Below are 15,616 nucleotides of genomic sequence, written 5' to 3'. Positions count from 1 at the left end.
CCAAGAACAGAGCCCTGGGGGACACCAGTGGTGAGAGCGCGTGGTGAGGAGACAGATTCTCGCCACGCCACCTGGTAGGAGCGACCTGTCAGGTAGGACGCAATCCAAGCGTGGGCCGCGCCGGAGATGCCCAACTCGGAGAGGGTGGAGAGGAGGATCTGATGGTTCACAGTATCGAAGGCAGCCGATAGATCTAGAAGGATGAGAGCAGATGAGAGAGAGTTAGCTTTAGCAGTGCGGAGCGCCTCCGTGATACAGAGGAGAGCAGTCTCAGTTGAATGACTAGTCTTGAAACCTGACTGATTTGGATCAAGAAGGTCATTCAGAGAGAGATAGCGGGAGAGCTGGCCAAGGACAGCACGTTCAAGAGTTTTGGAGAGAAAAGAAAGAAGGGATACTGGTCTGTAATTGTTGACATCGGAGGGATCGAGTGTAGGTTTTTTCAGAAGGGGTGCAACTCTCGCTCTCTTGAAGACGGAAGGGATGTAGCCAACGGTCAGGGATGAGTTGATGAGCGAGGTGAGGTAAGGGAGAAGGTCTCCGGAAATGGTCTGGAGAAGAGAGGAGGGGATAGGGTCAAGCGGGCAGGTTGTTGGGCGGCCGGCCGTCACAAGACGCGAGATTTCATCTGGAGAGAGAGGGGAGAAAGAGGTCAGAGCACAGGGTAGGGCAGTGTGAGCAGAACCAGCAGTGTCGTTTGACTTAGCAAACGAGGATCGGATGTCGTCGACCTTCTTTTCAAAATGGTTGACGAAGTCATCTGCAGAGAGGGAGGAGGGGGGGGGGCGGAGGATTCAGGAGAGAGGAGAAGGTGGCAAAGAGCTTCCTAGGGTTAGAGGCAGCAGCTTGGAATTTAGCGTGGTAGAAAGTGGCTTTAGCAGCAGAGACAGAGGAGGAAAATGTAGAGAGGAGGGAGTGAAAGGATGCCAGGTCCGCAGGGAGGCGAGTTTTCATTTCCGCTCGGCTGCCCGGAGCCCTGTTCTGTGAGCTCGCAATGAGTCATCGAGCCACGGAGCGGGAGGGGAGGACCGAGCCGGCCTGGAGGATAGGGGACATAGAGAGTCAAGGGATGCAGAGAGGGAGGAGAGGAGGGTTGAGGAGGCAGAATCAGGAGATAGGTGGGAGAAGGTTTGAGCGGAGGGAAGAGATGATAGGATGGAAGAGGAGAGAGTAGCGGGGGAGAGAGAGCGAAGGTTGGGACGGCGCGATACCATCCGAGTAGGGGCAGTGTGGGAGGTGTTGGATGAGAGCGAGAGGGAAAAGGATACAAGGCAGTGGTCGGAGACTTGGAGGGGAGTTGCAATGAGGTTAGTGGAAGAACAGCATCTAGTAAAGATGAGGTCGAGCGTATTGCCTGCCTTGTGAGTAGGGGGGGAAGGTGAGAGGGTGAGGTCAAAAGAGGAGAGGAGTGGAAAGAAGGAGGCAGAGAGGAAAGAGTCAAAGGTAGACGTGGGGAGGTTAAAGTCGCCCAGAACTGTGAGAGGTGAGCCGTCCTCAGGAAAGCCGTCCTAATATCAAGGTTGAATGGTTGCAAGAACAAAGCCCAACGCATCAGGCGCTGGTTGGGATTTGGCAGGGACCTCATAAAAATAAGTGGGTTGTGGTCAGTGAACACAGTTAAAGGGGTCAAACCAGAACCAACATAGACCTCGAAGTGCTGTAAAGCCCAAATGAGACCTAAACATAACATTTTAACAGGTTCACATGGCATAAATTAGAGCACATCCTATGACTAGGGGTTTCAATAAGATAGTTCAAATCTGACACTTTACGCAACACAATGAAATGACCACAATGTTTTGCCTGAAAAGGTGAACTTACAAGAGGCAGAAGAGCAAGTACACGATCACCGGGACTAAACTCACGCAGCTCAGCCTGTACGTCATATTTCAGTTTCATTTTCCTTTGAGAAGATTTTAGTTTTTCTTTCGCCGGTTCACCAGCCCTATACAACTTCAACCTAAAGCCATTTACATAGTCAATAAGGTTCTGAGGTGGTTCCTCAGGCAAACAACCATCCTGCAACACTGCTAAAGACCCACCCATCTTATGACCAAACAGTAAGTAATTTGGGCTAAACCCTGTGCTTTCCTGCACTACTTCACGAGCAGCTAGTAACAGCCAAGGTAACCCCTCCTCCCAATCTGCAGACAGTTCTGTACAGTATGCACGAAGCAAGGATTTTAAAGTTTGATAAAAACGTTCCAAAGCTCCCTGGCTCTGGGCATGGAACGCAGTAGACTTGTTGTGTTTAACTTTAAGCTGTTTGAGAACCTGAGCAAATAAATGGGATGTAAAGTTAGACCCCAGATCTGACTGGATGATTTTTGGAATCCCAAATGTTGAAATAAATTGAGTTAACGCTTTAACTACTGATTTTAAAGTTATGGTACGCAAGGAAAAAGCTGCCGGATATCTGTTTGCTTGACACATAACAGTTAATAAGTAGCTATGACCTGACTTGGACCTTGGTAAAGGCCCTACAAAATCGATAATAAGATGCTCAAAAGGTTGCCCTATGGCTGGTATTGGATACAAAGGTGCTGGCTGTACAACCTGGTTTGACTTGCTTGTGCGCTGACACGTATCACAAGTTTTAATAAACTGAGATACATCCCGCTTTAAACGTGGCCAGAAAAAATAACGAAGTATGCGATCATAAGTTTTACGAACACCCATATGACCTGCCACATCACCATGTGAAGTTTGCAACACTTTATTTCGCAAAGTAGTAGGTACAACTATTTGAAAGACTGGTTCTCCTAGACCCTGATCATAGTGTGGAACCCATTTCCTGACCAACAGCCCATCAAGAAGAAAATAACACTGAGCACTATTCCTCACCACTGAATCAGGAACAACTTTATCAAACAGATCAGCCAAGTTAGTATCATCTTTTGCTCTGGAGTTTGACTAGCAACTCAAGACTTTCTGGCTTACTTTCAACGCCCGGGTAACCGCACAAACTGGAAATAGCCCAGGAGACACAGTTTTGATCCGGCGATTCCCTTGCAGGTTACACTGAAGGTTGCTTCTTACAGATGTTTAATTTGCCATCTGCCCACACCTTACTACCTGCCAAGTCATTCCCCCAAATCATGTGGACTCCCTCTACTGGCAACTGGGGTCTAACCCCAACATCTACATCACCCTCTACCAGACCACATTTTAGGGTAACTTCATGTAAAGGACAAGAGAATTGAACTAAACCCATACCACATACCATTACACAACTGCCAGTATCAGACTCTTTAGAGAACGACAAAACAGATTCCAGAATAAAATCATCTAAAGCTCCAGTGTCTCTTAAGATCTTGATTGAAACATTTTGGTTGCCATCTACCAGGGACACTACACCATCTGAAATAAAGGATGAAAAATCACAGTGGGAAGACTGAGAATCAAACTCAACGAGTGGCTGAAAAAGCTCACCCTGGTGGTCAGAGGCTGCAACAGGACTTGCCATCACAGCAGGTTTAACTTGACCTGACATTTTTTATTTAAGCAGAGGACAATCTTTCTTCCAATGTCCTTCAACTAAACAGTAGCGACAGGTATTAGCATTAACCAGTGCTTTAAGTCCTCCAGACCCAAAATACTGCTGAGGTTTTTGGAAAGAAGCCCCAGAAAAAGGTGACCTACTATTCCTAGGAGTAGAGTAATTTTTATGGTACATGTCACTGTTTGACTCAAAATGGCTTTTATGTGTTAGCCTGTACTCATCTGCAAGGATTGCTGCATCACTTGGAGACTTAACTTTACGTTCATTCATGTATGTAGCAACCTGGTCAGACACAGAATTTTCGAACTGTTCAAACACAATCAAATTAGACAGACCCTCAAAAGTACTAACTTCAGAAGCTGTACACCAACGATTAAATGTAGAAGTCAAATCACGAACAAACTCAGAATAGGTTTGTGAATCTAACTTTTTCCTGTAACGAAAACGTTGACGATATGCCTCTGGCACAAGCTCGTAGACCGTCAGAACTGCTGATTTAACTTTAGCAAAAACTTTACTGTCAGCTACACTCAGTGCTGTAAAAGCCTCACATGCTTTACCTGTAAGTACACATTGCAACAACATAGTCATGTCCAAATCTGACCAAGCTCTAGCTTCCTCAATACACCCAAATAAAGCAAAGTATGTGTCTGGATCTGACTCATCAAATTTAGGAAACAAACAAAGATTCTGTGAAACATCAAACTGTGGTAGTCCTTCTGGTCTATTAGCATTTCTCAATCGCTCTATCTCTAACTGCATTTGCAACAACTCCCTTTGCTGCTCAAAAGTTAATGAAGGGCTAGACTGAAAACCTGCACCCTCACTACTAGCAGACTGACCCCAAAAAACACCCATTTCTCTAAGACACTGCTTTAATCTAGTTTTAACAGTCTATTTTTTATCAACAATCTCAATCTGATAATGTTCAGCAATTTCAATTAACTGCTCCTTAGTACACAACTCTAAGGCTACCTCTGAAGGAGCTTGAACAAAACTACTCAAAATGGAAGACATTTTCCTCAACCAATACAACTATTACAAATGCTCAACAAAAAAGAAAACACAACTCACCTGCTGTCAGTCTGGGTTCAAGGACATGAGCCACACCCCACTATCCTCCAAAAACAACTAACTAACTGTCCCTGGTCTTCGTGCAGTCACATGTGGTGGGGTTTTATGTACACAAAACCACTGGAGTGGAAATGACAAACAGAAACTTCAAGAGAGAGATTATTTTTTTAACCTTTATTTTACTAGGCAAGTCAGCTAAGAACAAATTCTTATTTTCAATGACGGCCTAGGAACTGTGGGTTAACTGCCTGTTCAGGGGCAGAACGACAGATCTGTACCTTGTCAGCTCGGGGATTTGACCTTGCAACCTTTCGGTTACTAGTCCAACGCTCTAACCACTAGGCTACCCTGCCACCCCAACAAAAAGGGGCAATTTAGAATCTCTAAGAAACTTTTCAGGAATATTATCCAGCCAGGCCTGTGGCGTTGGAGCATTTAAGCTCTGCTAGCATACTGGCTAATTTGGCTGTTGCTACCTTTGCAAAAGAAAGAGTTTGGCTGAATCCCTAATTTGGCATAATACTTCTTGACTTGGTCGCTTCTATACAAACAAGAACTGGCGGGTACTTGCTAACCAGCTTGCTGGCAACAGAAGTAAAAAAGTTTGTTGAATTCATTGGCACCCTCTGCTTTTTTACTTACCATCTCCCCCCTGATGTTCAGCTCAATAGTGTTTAGTTTGTTTTTGGTAGTACAACTACAGACTAATTCCTCAAATTATTTCCAAAGCTTTTTAGGATCATTTTTGTTCTCAATGATACTATCAGCAAAGTAACCCCTCTTAGCTTCATCCATCCTGTTCTTTGCTTCATTTCTGTTTACATAGGACAAAATCAGGCTGCTCTTGAGAGTTCTTATATTTCTTAAAGGCCTTATTCCTTGCTTAGATAGATTCTTGAATCTCATGATTAAACCAAGGGCTAGATCTCTGCATTACTCTGACCCGTCTAATGGGAGCCATCTCATTCACCACATCAAGGAATCTACATTTAAAGGCTTCCCAGGCACTGTCTACCCCTACACTATCCAGCACAGGTGACCAGTCAATTTTACCCACTTGCTCCCTAAACATTTCAATACAGTATTTTCTGAGTACTATGATTCGAACACTTTTGTGACACTTAAATATATCTTTAAAAACCCTCCTTGTGCAAAATGTAATAAAATGATCACTGATTCAGTAGACTATTACTCCACTCTGTGATATTTTGGATTTATCAGACACCAATATTAAGTCAATTGTACTCTGCGCTGTTTCACATACCCTGGTGGGATATTTTATCATTTGGGTCAGAGCAAGTGATCTACATAAGTCCATAAATACAATGTGGGTTGGGCTATCCTTTTTGCAGGCATCAGTATTGAAATCCCCTAACAAAATGATTTCCTTCACCGGGTAATCGTTACAGTTTTGTTGTCAACTCATTTGTCTGTATTTTTTGGATTTCTTTGTTCAACTGGTCGTACATTCCATAGTTTGTGCCTTGTGAGCTCTCTTCCTTTTCTTTGAACCATGATTTTCCATGAAGTGCTAAGAACAAGCTATTATGGGGCGCGAGCCATGATGCGATGTGCCTCCCATTCTATGTACTCACGAAAATATAATTACTTGTACTTGGTCTTGTGAAATGTTCAGTTTAGTAGATATAAACTCATGGTTTCTACTCTGAACAAAAATATAAACATGTAAAGTGTTGGTACCATGTTTCATACGCACAAAAAGCTTATTTCTCTCAAGGTTTGTGCACAAATTTGTTTACATTCCTGTTAGATAGAATTTCTCCTTTGCCAAGATAATCCAGCAACCTGGTGTGGCATATCAAGAATCTAATTAAACAGCATGATCATTACACAGGTGCAAATTGTGCTGGGGACAATAAAAGGCCACTCTAAAATGTGCAGTTTTGTTACACAACACAATGCCACAGATGTCTCAAGTTTAGAAAGAGCGTGCAATTGGCATGTTGACTTCAGGAATGTCCACCAGAGCTGTTGCCAGATAATTTAACCTTTCTGGGAACGGGGGCAGTATTGAGTAGTTTGGATTAACCTCTTAAATCGACCCTCTACTTTTTCGAACATTCTGTTAAAAATCGCGCAACATTTCAGTGCCCTGCTACTCATGCCAGGAATATAGTATATGCATGTGATTAGTATGTGTGGATAGAAAACACTCAGACTTTTATAAAACTGATTAAATCACGGCTGTGACTATAACAGACCATGCGTTTCATCGAAAAGTGCAGGAAAATCTGATCACTGAAAATGGAAAAATATATCCATGCGCCACTTCAACCGATTGATAAAGGTGAACCACATTAAATGGGGCCGAGGTTGCAATACCTACAGCTTCCACACGATGTCAACAGTCTTGTCATTTGCCTAGGCTTTGTTTCTTGGTCAAACGAACAAGAGACAGCCCATTTCTTCAGGTCTCCGACCGGATATTTTGGTTGAGATTTACCCGGACATTATTTCCAGACGTACAGCTATAAAATATACATCGCCTCGTGATCAATTTGATCGCTTATTAACGTTTACTAATACCTAAAGTTGCATTACAACAGTATTTTGAAGTGTTTTGTGAAAGTTTATCGTCGACTTTTTTAATTAAAAAAAATAACGTTACGTTATAAAACGCTATTTTTTTTGTTGATCACACAGTCTTCATAGATCGATATCTAAGCTATATATGGACCGATTTAATTGAAAAAAAGACCCAATAGTGATGTTTATGGGACATCTAGGAGTGCCAACAAAGAAGATGGTCAAAGGTAATGAATGTTTTATATTTTATTTGTGCGTTTTGTGTAGCGCCGACTATGCTAATTATTTTGTTTACGTCCCCTGCGGGTCTTTTGGGGTGTTACATGCTATCAGATAATAGCTTCGAAAAGCATTTAAAAAATCTGACTTGTTGCCTGGATTCACAACGAGTGTAGATTTAATTCAATACCCTGCATGTAATGAACCTCGTCTGTTGTTTGTAGAGAGTCAGACCGAAATGCAGCGTGTAGGTTACTCATGACTTTTAATGAAGAATAATGCGGTACATGAGATAACTGAAAATACGAAAACAACAAACGAGTGACAAAAATACAGCCTATCTGGTGACTAACACTAAGACAGGTACAATCACCCACGAAATACAACGCGCACTCAGGCTGCCTAAATACGGTTCCCAATCCGAGACAACGAGAATCAGCTGACTCCAATTAGGAATCGCCTCAGGCAGCCAAGCCTAACTAGACACACCCCTAATAATACACACTCCCAATTAATACAAACCCCAATACGAAATACAACATATAAACCCATGTCACACCCTGGCCTACCCAAACATATAACAAAAACACAAGATACAATGACCAAGGCGTGACACTGCATGTGTATTTTAATGAACGTTTGACTTTTAACGAGTGCTATTAGCATTTAGCGTAGCGCATTTGCAGATGTCTAGATGGGACGCCTGCGTGTCAGGTAGGAGCAAGAGGTTAATAAGGTGCCCTATGTAAACTGCCTGTTACTCAGGCCCAGAAGCTAAGATATGCATGGTAGTATGGATAGAAAATACTCTAAAGTTTCCAAAACTGTTAAAATAATGTCTATGAGTATAACAGAACTGATATGGCAGGCGAAAACCTGAGGAAAATCCATCCAGGAAATGCTATTATTTTGAAATGGCTGTTTTTCCATTGAAAACCTATCCACCATACAAAGACATATGACCCAGTTCACAATCTCTATGGCTTCCACTACATGTGGCCAGTCTTTAGGCATTGTTTCATGCTTTTACTCTGAAAAATGAGGGAGAAACACCACTTTAAATGAGTGGACAGTGGACATTTCCAGCAATGTTTGCTGCACATGACCGGGAGCACACATTCTTGTTTTTCCTTTTCTATTGACGGAGATATTGTCCGGTTGAAATATTATCGATTATTTATGACAAAAACAACCCTGAGGATTGATTATAAACATCGTTTGACATGTTTCTACAAACTTTTATCTTGCTGCTGTGACTGCGCTTTGTGCCAATGGATTACTGAACAAAACACCCCAACAAAACGGAGGTTAATATACATAAAGAGGGACTTTATTGAACAAAAACGTAACATGGAGTCTTGTGAGTGCAACCATATGAAGATCATCAAAGGTGAGTGATTCATTTTATCGCTATTTCAGACTTTTGCGACTTCTCTACTTGACTGGTAACTGTATGTAATGTTTTGTTAGCTGGGCGCTGTCTTCAGATAATCGCATGGTATGCTTTCGCCGTAAAGCCTTTTTGAAATCTGACACAGCTTGGATTAACAAGAAGTTTATCTTTAAGATGATGTTTAACACTTGTATGTTTTAGGAATTTTTATTATGAGACTTCTGTTGTTTGAATTTGGCGCTCTGCAATTTCACTAGCGGAACACCTATCCCTAATAGGTTTTAATAGTAATTTCTCTACCATAAGCCACCTCCATTGTTGTTTTAGAGAATTTGACAGTACATCCAACCGGTCTCACAACTGCACTGCACGTGTATGGCGTCGCGTGGGCGAGCGGTTTGCTGATGTCCATGTTGTGAACAGAGTGCCCTATGTTGGTGGTGGGGTGCTTATGGGCTGGCGTAAACTGTGGACAACGAACACAATTACATTTTAATGATGGCAATTTGAATGCACAAAAATATTGTAGCAAGATCCTGAGGCCTATTTTTTTTATGTATCTGTGACCAACAGATGCATATCTGTATTCCCAGTCATGTGAAATCCATAGATTAGGGCCTAATGAATTAATTTATTAAATGGACAATATCTTGGAATTTCCTTCAGTTCCTCTTTAGGCCTTAGAGTTTTTTTTCTCATTTTGTCTCCTCACCCCAGTCTCATAAACTATGGGAATTGGTGAGTCTGTGTTCAATAATGAAAAAAAAGTGAACATGGAGACCTATGAAGTGAGGGATTGTTAACAATCCCATAGTTAACATCTGAAACACTCAGCAGCCTCTGCTTTCAAACACACTCCTGCTCTTTCACTACCCCTCACTGTTCTGTTTGTGTTCAAATCCATCCTTTTTTCTTAAGGGATACATACTATTGACTGCACTGCTGAAGGGGTGCTCAGTCCTTGGAATGGAACATTTAAATGCTCTATAAAGTTCTGGACGCTATCTTAAACTTTGTCAGAGCACTCAGTAATTTTCAAAATTTGTTGCTCTGTAATAAAGAGATTCACTGGATTTATGGTAAACGACCGATCAAAACAAATGATAATTTATTTGTCACATGCGCCGAATACAACAGGTGTAGTAGACCTTACAGTGGCATGCTTACGTACAAGCTCTTAACCAACAATGCTTTATGAAGTTACATTATTTTTTTTTAAATAAATGTTAAGTAAAAAATAGATAAGTAGAAAATAAAAGTAACAAATAATCAGTTGGAACGGAGTGAACGTTGAAGTGAGAACATTCAACATTTGCACAACACTTTTAATAGGCTAGTCAAGGTGGAGAACTATAAGGGGGATGTGTTTTCGGACACACAGTAGCTGATGATATGTGCTGTATACATTAATATTAACTCAACAAAATAAATAGAATAAAATGTTCAATTCAGTTGTTCTCAATAGATTAACTAAGATTATGAATACTCATATTTGTCATTCACAGAGACCTGAGCTATTCTTAAATATTTAATTTTAATTTTTCCAGGCAAGTGCCTTTTCCTGCCCCAGCTATTGGCTGTGTCAACTTCCCAACTCAGACCTCCCACAGAAAAATGCTGTGCTTGCACCTGTGTTAGTCTGCCAGATGGACCTGCTGAGATTGTGCTGCAGGATTTTCTCCAAATCTCTTTCAAAGATCCAAGGCCTCGGGCCTAATACCTAAATATCTATAATTGATTTACTTTATGGGCTTACTGAGACTTGCTGTCCGATAATGATGTGGTTCAATACATTGTTGATGAGCCACTTCCAAATGGAACTAAAACTAAATTGGGATCCTTAATTTAAGAAAACTAACTGAAACTATTTTTTTAAATGACGTAGATGCAGAAAGTAAACAGCATAGTGGGTCAATTTCCGCAACAACTGAGACTGTTGAACCGTGAGGCTCAATTTCTCTGTTTTGTTGCCCTGGCTACCACGCTGTAATCAGCATGAAGCGAACCCATGCACATGGGCAGATACTGTGTGACTGACTGACTGTGAGAGCAAAGTGTTGCCTCTTGCTCATCTCAATATCCTAGCCTATTCATTGATGATGGTTCTGCTTTACTGAAGTTGCTAGTGCACAATTCTGACTCTGTCTGCCTGGTGGCCGAACCTGTCTATACTGTGCCCCACCTCTCTCTCCCCATCCCTCGCAAGCTCACCATGAAAGATACAAGTGTTTGTGTTCAAGACAACTAATCAGTCTCCTCGTCCAAAAATACTGAATCCTAGGAGTCGATTCCTAGCAGAAGCTAATCTTGACACTCAGAAATGGGAGTCGGGGGCCTCCCGGGAGGCGCAGTGGTCTAAGGCACTGCATCGCAGTGCGAGCTGTGCCACAAGAGATTCTGGGTTCGAGCCCAGGCTCCGTCGCAGCCGGCTGCGACCGGGAGTCCCATGGGGCGGCACACAGTTGGCCCCGCGTCGTACGGCTTAGGGAGGGTTTGGCCGGCAGGGATATCCTTGCTCATCGCGCACTAGCGACTCCTGTGGCTGGCCGGGCGCAGTGCACGCTGACCAGGTCGCTAGGTGTACAGTGTTTCCTCCAACACATTGGTGCACCTGGCTTCCAGGTTGGATGTGCATTGTGTCAAGAAGCAGTGCGGCTTGGTTGGGTTGTGTTGCGGAGGACACATGGCTCTCGACCTTCGCCTCTCCCGAGTCCATACGGGAGTTGCAGCGATGAGACAAGACAGTAACTACTACCAATTGGATACCACGAAATTGGGGATAAAAAGGAGTCAAAAGAAAAAAAAGAAAATGAGAGTCGACATGCAATGAGTCGTGGAATGAATTATTTTGGAGTCGACTCTCCACCACTACATCATCATCGTTAGCAGTTAGAAAAATGGCAGAGAAAGGCAAGCGACACTAGCAAAGTCCTGTAGGCAATACTTTGAGAAGTTAAATGAGAAGGAAATGCAAACTTTGCGAGTTGGAATTGAGGTACAGTAATGGTAGTACAGGTGCTTCACCATCTGAAAGGGACGCACCGCACCGTGAGACCCAAACCGTTGCTGGTAGCAGCACAGCTGCATTGAGAATTCACTTGGAATTGTATGTATTTTACTTCATGGGAAACCGATACAAAAATGTCTGTTTTAAATGTTAAAAAAGCTTCACAACCCTACTTCAAACCTTTCAGAATATATTTGGTTTTCTGTTATTTTTTCTCTCCAGTTATTTGTTCTTCAGATGTTATTTGCCACTGCTGAGATTACTTGTTACAGACACGTGTGCTTCCCTCATCTTTGGGAAGAAACTCAATATTTTCCAAGTCCACCTTTTAGCCCATCTCTCATCCCCACTCCTCCAAACCTCATGCCGCTTATTTAGTGGAAGCATCCGCGCTAAGGCAGCCAGGTTGCGCTGGTGTAATTAAAAAAAAATATATATATATTTTGGCACTTTGGCTCGCCACGCCGCAGCCTTAAATGCTACATAAATAAAACATCTCGTATTGCGCCAGGGACCTATCCTCGGAGGAGGCGTTGTCATTTACGAGGCGTGAGGCTGCGCGCATAAATATCACTGGAGTTTTATCACAGCCCACCACTGGGACTGATTGAATTGATCCATAGTTTGGCAACATACATGTAAATGGACACTCATGGAAACACACTCACACAAATCAGTACCCTCCTGTTCAGTCAAATAACAGATTCTCCCTCTGTCTCACAATATTAGTGAATCCCTCTCATTCACGAAGTCACTGTGCACACATACGTGCGAGCGTCAACACACACCCACACTTTAAAATAAAATATTTTAAAAAACACTTTTGGCTCACTAAAGTTGCTATAGTACACCCTTGGCTGTGCATTCTGACAGATGCCTCTTCTATACCTAGCCCGCAGCTTAGGCGCAAAGCTCCAATTTAGCTCAGGTGCTGAACCCACCAAAAAAAGAGTCAGTATCTTATGGGAAAGAGCTTTAAGTAGAGAGGGGGGAAGAGGGAGGAAAACAAGGATGGGAGTCAGGAGTTGTAGGAAAGGACTTGGATAGACAGAGACGGATAGACCAAGTGAGGGAATCGAGAGTCGATAACAAGTTCGAGAGACTGGATGAGAGAGTGAAAGCAGGATGGAGAAAGAGCTAGAGTGGGGGAGAGCGAGAGAAAAAGGGGGGAGCAGGAAAGACTACTAGTAGCGAGAGGCTAAAACACACACACATTCCAAAGCTGCCCCTCCTCAGAAACAGATTGCGCAACCCAGAAGACAGGAGCCTTGTCGTGGTGTGATTGTTTCACTGGAGAGAGAAAGTACAGCTTGGAGTGTGCCAGCCAACGGGGGGTTCCTGAGTGTATGCGTCTGTGTTTGAGAGAGGGCTACGCTAATCTTCCCACTCCACACCGAAGACTTCAATCACACTGAGGGAGAGGCAGAGGAGTGCTTTTTGAAGAACCTTGTGTTCGAATCAGCCATGCTAATAGTTACGCAGATGCAACAGAATGCCACCTTCTCCAAATCAGAAAAGGTAAGGGCTCTCACCCTAATCTACATATTGTAACATTGAGCTTTTTTAAATTGTTCTGTGCTCTTTAATTGTGGAGTTGTAAGTTATTGCATATTGAAAATATTTATTTTTCTCTTATGATTACTACATGAAAATGATTTGCACCATCACACCTTTCTTAATGACAATCATAAGCGGTAGTTGTTGCCGTATTCACTCTATGTGCATGCATGTATTGCCGTTCCCGGTTCCCCCAAAGGCGATGGAGTTCAAATGGGGTGATATATTTTCCATTGGCATAGCCTGGAGAGGAGTGGACAGCTCTTCAATAAGTCGAGGTGCAGCTAAAAAAGTACAAGAACATCGAAGAAAATGGAGCGTATCCCTTGCTCACTATTAAAAAATATTTTATTATGCTTTTCGAGTTAAATGATATTCAGCTTTTAATTATGAGCAAGTGTTACACCTTGATGCATTTGGCATAGCTAGGCACCAGAGTGTGACGCAGGAACTTTTTGCATTCGGCACGGTCATGGGCAGGTGTCCCCCCTTAGTGGTAGCCTTCATAACTCTCCTCCCTTTCTCAAGGCTCCTGGAGGTCAGAGTTCAATCAGGGGCTTGAGCTGCCTTGTTGAATCATCCACAGTCCTATTTATGTATTTATCTGCTTATTTGGGCCCCTCTTTGTCTCGACGTAATGAGTCAGGACTGCTGTGTATTAGCTTTTTACTCTCTGTATGGTGGTGAGTCTTATGGAGTTCTCTCTAGTTAGTTGGACTTTCAATCCTTTTCTTGTGAAAGTGATTCAGTAGATTGAATTGTAGACTGACATGTAGTTTTGAGCCACAATCCTGTGTTTCAACTCAATGGGAGCCCCACAATCTTGGTTTAAAGCAGAACAAGTAACATTGTTGGGATATGTAACCACTCTCCAATTCATAGATAAAGCTATGTATGTAAAGACCGACAGTCCATGAGATTTAATTTTTTAATAAAAACAAAAAGTTTCAACAAATCTATAAATGTGTTTTCTTATGTATTGGATCTTCTTGTCCAGCTCCTGTTATTAATTTGGATGTGCTTAAAAACCCTTTCATTTCTTGGCCAGACAACCATGATGTTGCTTCCATCCACGTAGTAGGTTCTGTAGTGTTAATATGTCACTAATGTGATCAACCAGGATCCACTGCCTGGCATCCCTTTGGTCTTAAACCTGGGTTCACGGCTTTGGTACTACTGAGATCCGGGGTGTATTCATTCCGCTAACTCTGCTGCAAAACGTTTCTTAGACTGAAGAAAACTAAACAGGGATGGGCCTACCAGATTTTGTCCAATAGAAACTCTTGTTTTGCTCTGTTTACTTTAGTTTGGTTCGTAAGTGCTTTGCATAATCGATACACCCCAGATGACTTAGAGCCCGATGGCAGCCTGATGTAATATGGCGAGGCCTGTATGTTATTGATGTGCCAGCATTAATACAAAGTTTCACATTTCCCCCTCTTACCTTCCCGAGCGAGTAACATCACTCCTTTTTTGTTAAGACGTTTAATTTCCCAGCTAATGTGTCTAATTCCACTCGCTCTCTCTCACGCTACAGTACTCCAAGCCTTCTCCCCCATGAAATATAGTGCCCCAGCTCAGACGGATATCTTTCTCTTTGAACAATGATCATGCTTTAACTCCGAGGTGGGGAGATAAGTCCTGGGTTTAGAGACGTTCGTTGATGGTTTATTTGGGAGTGGAACGTGGTGATGTATTATGGGATGAAGAATTGTGTTTTTTATGTAGTCGTTTGGAAGTGAGATGGATTCTGCTAGGGTGGACAGATGCAGGACTAGATGTGGCTATTGACAGCCAGTGTCGTAGGGCAGCATTTCCCAAACCTCTCCTCAGTTACCTTCAGCCTTTACATGATCTATTTGAGAACTAGCTAGTTCAACTTGTCAACTAATCATAGTCAAGCCCTTTACTAGTCCAATCAAATCAAATCAAAATAAAATACAATTTTATTGGTCACATACACATTGTTAGCAGATGTTAATGCAAGTATAGCGAAATGCTTGTGCTTCTAGTTCCAACAGTGCAGTAATATCTAACAAGTAATCTAACAATTCCCCAACAACTAGCTAATACACACAAATCTAAAGGGGTGAATGAGAATATGTACATATAAGTATACGGATGAGCGATGGCTGAGCGGCATAAGCAAGGTGCAGTAGATGGTATAAAATACTGTATATACGTGTGATATGAGTAATGTAAGATATGTAAACATTATTAAAGTGACATTATTTAAAGTGGCATTGTTTAAAGTGACTCGTGGTCCATTTATTAAAGTGTCTGGTGATTGGGTCTCAATGTAGGCAGCAGCCTCTGA

At 42.4% G+C, this 15,616-nt stretch overlaps 1 protein-coding gene across 3 annotated transcripts in view; it reads left to right on the top strand.

Annotated features, from left to right (window-relative positions):
• Window positions 1–15,616, top strand: part of LOC124039593 (dipeptidyl aminopeptidase-like protein 6) — a 389,264-nt gene that overhangs the window by 131,397 nt on the left and 242,251 nt on the right. The window contains exon 1 of one of the 3 annotated variants that reach the window (XM_046355736.1): window positions 12,788–13,260. The exons of the other annotated variants lie outside the window; for them this stretch is intronic. Coding sequence (XP_046211692.1) covers window positions 13,207–13,260 — 54 coding nt within the window. The 5' untranslated portion in view covers window positions 12,788–13,206. Of the gene's footprint in view, window positions 1–12,787; window positions 13,261–15,616 lie in introns of those variants that run through there. 3 annotated transcript variants of the gene reach the window in all.

Source organism: Oncorhynchus gorbuscha, linkage group LG07, assembly GCF_021184085.1.
Source record: "Oncorhynchus gorbuscha isolate QuinsamMale2020 ecotype Even-year linkage group LG07, OgorEven_v1.0, whole genome shotgun sequence".
In the NCBI taxonomy this organism is placed as follows: domain Eukaryota; kingdom Metazoa; phylum Chordata; class Actinopteri; order Salmoniformes; family Salmonidae; genus Oncorhynchus; species Oncorhynchus gorbuscha.
The sequence above is the reverse complement of the archived record's forward strand: the minus strand, read 5'-3'. Positions and strand labels throughout refer to the sequence as shown.